Source organism: Tupaia chinensis, unplaced genomic scaffold (genome assembly GCF_000334495.1).
Source record: "Tupaia chinensis unplaced genomic scaffold, TupChi_1.0 Scaffold000088_1, whole genome shotgun sequence".
Lineage (NCBI taxonomy): Eukaryota > Metazoa > Chordata > Mammalia > Scandentia > Tupaiidae > Tupaia > Tupaia belangeri.
In genome coordinates this window covers 6,754,636-6,760,856 of record NW_006159550.1, presented here as the reverse complement: position 1 = coordinate 6,760,856, position 6,221 = coordinate 6,754,636, and the positions used below count along the sequence as shown (strand labels likewise).

The 6,221-nt window shown below is 45.9% G+C and overlaps 1 protein-coding gene across 3 annotated transcripts in view; it reads right to left on the bottom strand.

The window, feature by feature from the left end:
- The window catches only part of AOAH (acyloxyacyl hydrolase), a 215,474-nt gene that overhangs the window by 154,503 nt on the left and 54,750 nt on the right, over positions 1-6,221 (bottom strand). For all 3 annotated transcript variants that reach the window (XM_027769768.1, XM_027769767.1, XM_006143018.3), the window contains one exon: positions 3,617-3,716. In XM_027769768.1, coding sequence (XP_027625569.1) covers positions 3,617-3,716 — 100 coding nt within the window. The remainder of the gene's footprint in view (positions 1-3,616; positions 3,717-6,221) is intronic.

Below are 6,221 nucleotides of genomic sequence, written 5' to 3'. Positions count from 1 at the left end.
GCACATTGATGAATGCAGCGAGCTGTATGGGCACAGCTGGGTATTACTTTATAGTATGTTCATTCTACTCACCGGGGTTTATGCCTAGGGTCAGACTTGGATACATGTGTAGGTTTGTGTCAGCTGTGCTAGCTAATGGATTTATTTAGGCTAATTAAGTTCATTGGCAGAACAATTGAATGGGTGGGGGAGGAAGGTATGGAGGGCAACCATGGATGCCAGGGACAATGGAGGAGGAAGATGGGACATAGCAGAGGGTGGGGGATGGGGAATCAGGGATGGCAAGACAAAGGGCAAGGTATGCAGGACGTAAGAATTGGAAAATTATTTGCTGAGAACATGTATGTGGATGTACATACATTTGATTGAGACAATGCACAGTGTATTTTGGATGGAAAATTCATTTGTGTGTTGTGATGGTGTAAAGTGAATTAATAAATTAAAAAAATAAAATAAAATAAAAATAAAAATTTATTAAGTAGAGTGTGGGGAAGCCTAGATGACGCCCCATCTGAAAGCAAGATGTGAGCCCACAGAGCCAAGCAGAGCAACGAACAGAAGGACACAGCGAGCGACTAAGGACTCAGGCAATATTCAGCTTCCTGTCCAGCTGTGATTCTCTTCCTAAACCTTACCACCTGGGAACTTCTATTAGAGACACGCCAGGGTTGGCCTAAGTGCGGCTGTTAGACGCTGTGCAGAGGAAGCCAGATCCCACACAGCCAGCCAGGGTTTGAGTTGCTGTCCCTTCAACTTGAGAAACTTGCTAGGCCCATGTGCATGTGCCCAGGATTCTGATGGATAGAGAATTAGAAAGTATTGTGGGGTGTGGGGTGACTGTGTTCTGTTGGGGGTAAGTTTTCTGTTTCTCTCTTTCTCGTTCCCTCTTGCTCATGGGCACATGCTCTCTGGCATTGAGAGAGAGAGAGAGAGACCAGGTGTTTTATTTGACATCTAACATTAAAAAAATAAAATAAGTGCATGTTTCTGAGGTCAGCTTGCTTATTTCTCCATGGAACAAGAATTTGTCGCATGCCATTTTTCCATAAAAAAGTATGCGAACTCACTCCTTCCCAGACCCATTTGTGTCAGCTCCCTGGTGGCTTGGATTCCAGAGAAACGCCACTTCCCTGTGCATACACACACTCCCACATGCTCAGCGTCGGAGAGTTCTGGCTCCTGCAGAAACCTGAGTCACTGTGGGGAAAGCCGTTTCAAAGTCTCAGTTGTTTTCCTCAGGCAGTAGGTCTCCCTCCCAGCGGTGTGAGTGGGCTGGAGGCCACAGGGAAATAAGGAGACGCTGTCTGCACACAAAGTACACATTCTGAATACAGTTCTCCTTTCATGCAGATCAAAGCAGTGTAAGAAGTCTTGAACGTGCCTTCGCGATGCTGGTAAATGCAGCAGGTCCCTCCAGCACAGCTATGGTTAGGAAGGGTCTTGCTAACTTTATTTAAAAGCTTCAAGGTCTACCTGGGGACCTCAGGGTTAGGGTCCCAGAAGGGGGCAGCATAATACCAAGGAGGCTCCAGGATGCATGCATGTGTGCACACACACACATACCCGGGCAACAATGGATGCCCATTTTTTATGCAAATAAGAGGAGTGGTAAGCACAGTCCTCCCAAAAGAGGTAATGCAGGACCATCTTGTAGTCTTTGCCCCTGATCCTGCAGCTTCTTTTTTCCCCTTTTCTTTCTTCTTTCCCCCCTTTCCCCTTTCCTTTCCTTCCCTTTTTCTTGCCTTTTCTCCTCTCCCCTCTCCTCCTCTCTCTCCTCCTCTCCTTTTGCCCTTCTTTTGGTGCCAGTTGAGCATTGTAGAGAGTTTCTTGCTCTGGTGGATTACGGATGGGGTTTTGTTCTATGAGAGTGAGCATTTTGTGAATATGTACATCTGCAGGTGTAGTGTGTATGTTGCACGTTATTCAAGGGAATCACAAACACCTGAGCACTTGCCTGCCTGTGTAGACACGTCTCCTTGCAGAATGAGATGGCAAATGTTATAGGATATTCACATATGATTTGAATATGATCTGGATACATGAAAATGTTTATTCAAATGAAAAGGAAGTAAGTCTTTTGGAAGCCAGTGGCGTTCACAGCTTCTCAGGTGGACTCAGGCGAGATCGAACTGGCACTTGGGCAATGGCCAAGGAAACAAGAAATACGCTCATCCCTCAGGCAATTGCATCTCTCCCCCGATCGAGGAGGCGGGGTTACAGGACTTAACATGTCAGCAAAACTGTCCACTCATGTGACCGCAAGGTATTAAAGTGACTTCATTTCAACATGAATAAAAAAGATATTTGGAAATCATAATTGAAATGGAAACCTCGTGTTGTATACAGAAAAAACACAGTTCTGAGAAAAGAAGTGTACACATACACACACACAATTTAAAATCTTATTCATCATCATTATTATTATTTTAAAATTTGCTATAGAGAACATGTGCTCACCAGAGAGAGACAAGAGAGAGAGCGAGAACGAGAGAGAGAAAGAAAGCAAGCCACCAGGTCCGGGTCAAACCTTGGTCAGCCATGTGGAAATCCAGTGCTCTAACCACCATGCCACCTGCTGGCCCCTTGGCCCCTGTGTGTGTGTGTGTGTGTGTGTGTGTGTGTGTGTGAAATACTGGAAGCTTTGTGAGGCCTAAGCAGATTTAACAGCATGCTGTCATCTAGAGTCTAGGCAGTCGTGTCAGCCTTTGCAGTCTTTTCTCTAACTGTAGCCCAGTTAAAAGCTGCCCCAATATGATAAGGTATTAGCACACAGTATCCTGAGCAGCTTTCTCAGGTAATAATCATACCCATGATTATATTAGCTATCATTGTTATTAACTTATTTTATGTAGCAGATATTATGCTGAGCATTTTATAGGGATTAATTCATCTATTTCTCATAATAAGCTAATGAGGCAGGTGTTTTGGTATATCCCATATTTTAAAGTTTCTTTCTTCTTTCCATGAATGAGAGAGACAGAGAGAGAGTGGTAGGGAGAAGAATCTCCAAGGGGTTTTTCTCCCTTAGTCCACCTGCAGCCTCCATAGCTCCAGATCACGGGCAAGTGCTTGTCATGTTTGGGAGGTCTCTGGATTTGAACCCAGAGCCTTCCCGTGAGGTCAGCCACGCAGGGCACAGCATTTCTGCTGCACCACCACCCAGCCCCATATGACCCGTTTTATGGGCAAGAATCAAAGTTCAGACCAGGAGACCCACTGCCCTATTCTTCAAGGATGTGCTTGCCTCAGGAAGGTCTTGGGCACACCGGAGTAAGTGGGTGGAGTAAGTGGGTCGCTCTGTAAGAGTGACTTGTTAAATTTGCAATTGTTAGAGAGGGATTAAAACCTCCCTGTCTCCTTATCTGATTAGATTTCCTACCTACCACTAGCCCAGCTCAAAATTACAGTCCACAACAGCAAAGCCATTTCCCGGCAGCACAGGGCTGGGAGCTGGGTTAAAACACAGGACTATTACTCCATGCAGTGTAATTGAAAATGTCGTCTTGCTTCTCACTGTCCCCAAACCACTGAGCGAATGAAGCTGAACCTCCTTTTACAGGATTCCAGAGGGCTTGCATGTCACTGGACACTGACGTTGAGAATGGAAGCCACTGACCTTGGGTGGGGCGTAGAGATGACACAGTGGTTGGCCAGCGTCCTGCTTACAAAACTCCAGAGTGTGACACACCACATCAGCATTCATGCCTGCGGTGAGCCTGGAGGGAAACGGGGCAAAGCAAAGGCTGTTAAGATCTCTCTGGCATTAGGAAACAGAAGCTATTTCAAGGACAGGTAAATCCCCAGAACGGATTCTAAGACCTTCAGCTCCTTGCTGCGTGGCCTTTGAGCCCAGCCCTGCGCAGCTGCTGGGTCACAACTGTTCCAGCCATGTCGCTCTCCCCACACGTAGAACCTGGTCCTGGGAGTGGGCAGCAGCGTGCACGGTACTGAGCTGTGTGCCTGCCTCTCACACGAGCACTCGACCACGTTCAGAGAAAGGACAGGCCACAAATAACGTTGGGAAAAGAAAACTGGACGGGGTGTAATTGCATGGGAACATTATTTCGAAGTTAGCTCGGCCCTATAGCATAAGAATCATTTTCATTTGTAGTCTTAAATACCTATACTTATTTTCAGAGTCATACTCCAAATTATCACTTCCCTTTTAAAGTAAACGTATTTCTTATCCTCGTGACAGACAATGCAATGAGGCTGGCTTGCTTCTTTCCCCAGGGGTGGCGAGAGGGTAGTGCTCTTTAAATACTTGCTTTACGGCTAGAATGAAATGGTCAGAGCAAAGCTTCCATAGCCACTTCCTATCCCATATCCATTTGCCACCCCACTCTTCTTACCAAGAAAAATGTCTGCTTTAGACAAAGGGGAAAGTTAAATAGGAACTTTAGTAAAATATTTAGCTAAATCATTGATTCAAATCCAAATAAAACCAAGCCAAAAAAAAGAAAAAAAATAAACCCACAAAATCCAACAACACAGGTTGGTATTACCCAGGCACTAGTTTTTGTATTACATGGAGAAACAGTGAAGGATTCAGAAGAGGCTTTTTGGGCTTTCTTCCCTGTCACTTGTTCACTTACCTGTACCCTTTGCCCACCCTGTTCTTACTCGGTAGCTCCTGGCTAGTGGATAAGACTACTGTTTCAAGCAAAATAAACCGGGTTCTCTCTTATAAGAATCTGGCATCAGCGTTTAAACGTCTGGGCTAGGGTCTGCCAGCACTGGGTCCCAAATGACCGTGTGGTTTGAGTCCCAGCCCTGGCAGCTTGAGAAACAGGCTGAGTGTGTATACGTGTGTTCTCGAAATCCCAAGAGATGGAGAAGGGATTGCAGGGTGCCATCTCCCATGGGGGTGTTTTCTTGCTCGCTCTCTCTCCTTTCCTTCTTTGCAGTGAGTGCACATGCTGGAAAGCAAACAAAACAGGACAAAGACAGTCCAGTTCTTACTTCTGGAGTATGATGGCTAACTTTGGGTGTCAGCTTGACTGGACTGAAAGAAGCTGGAAGAAGCTGGAACGTGGCTTCTAAGTTTGTCTGTGAGGGTGCTGCCTGGATGACCGGCATGTGAGTCAGCAGGCTGAGAGAGGGGATACCCTTGAACAGGGCAGGTACCACAACTGAGTGGGAGCAGGAGGGACGGAGGAGGCAGGGTCCCCCTCTCTCTCTCCCCTTGCTTCAGAGTGGCTGTGGGTCTCACTCCTCTCACCTGCCTGCCCCTTCCTCTCCTCCACCTGCTCTCTGAGAGTTTACCCTGTGCTCCTTCAGCCATCCAGACTCCACCTTCTTGAACCTTTGGACTCTGGACTCCTAGCACTGACTGAAGGTGCCTGGGTCTGCAGCCTCCCGAGGGGCCCCTTCAGGCCTTGGGCTGGAACTGCACCAGCTTCCCTGCTCAAGGCTTGCAGCTATTTCTCCTGTGTTCAAGCCTACGTGGGACTCCTCCACCCTGTGACTATGTAGGGTAATTACTGTAACAAATCCCTTCTACGAATAGATGCAGTGTAAGTGTATGACATGCATGTAATATATAAAATAACACGTATTATATGATATATAACACATCCCTTCTTTTACATATATGTGTCACATGTGTGTATCACCTATAATATAGAATAACCCTTTTCGTTTACATGTGCATGTAATAGCATGTAACACATGATATGTGCATCAAACATCTTACATATATGTAACATATGCATAGTATATTCATGCAATATATAACATGTAATGTATGCTACCTATAACAAATCCTTTTTTACATATGTGCATTATATATGTAGCATATAATAACATGTTATATATACGCACGTGTTTATCCTATTGCTTCTGTTTTTCTGGAAGACCCTGACAAATACAGTGAGTAAGCAGCAGCTTTAGTGGTTGCTTTAAAACAACTAGTAATCTTATCTTTGGACCAAATACTGGGAGGGACATTGGGAGCGTTTTCTTACCCTCCAACTTTCTGCAGGAAGAATTGTCCTGTATTAGTAAAATTGAGTCTTAGCCAAGTCCATTGGGGAAGGGGTTCCCCTCAGAAATCTCCATGTATTTTGAGGATCACTACTCTGTGAAAACCTGGGCCGAGGTAGCAGGCCTCCTCATCCCAGTCCAGCTGAAGGAGGCGAACAGTGTGGCAGCTAGACAGTGTGTCAGCCTTTGGTGAGCACCGGTTACGAGGACAGACAGAGCTCTTCATGGCTCCTGCT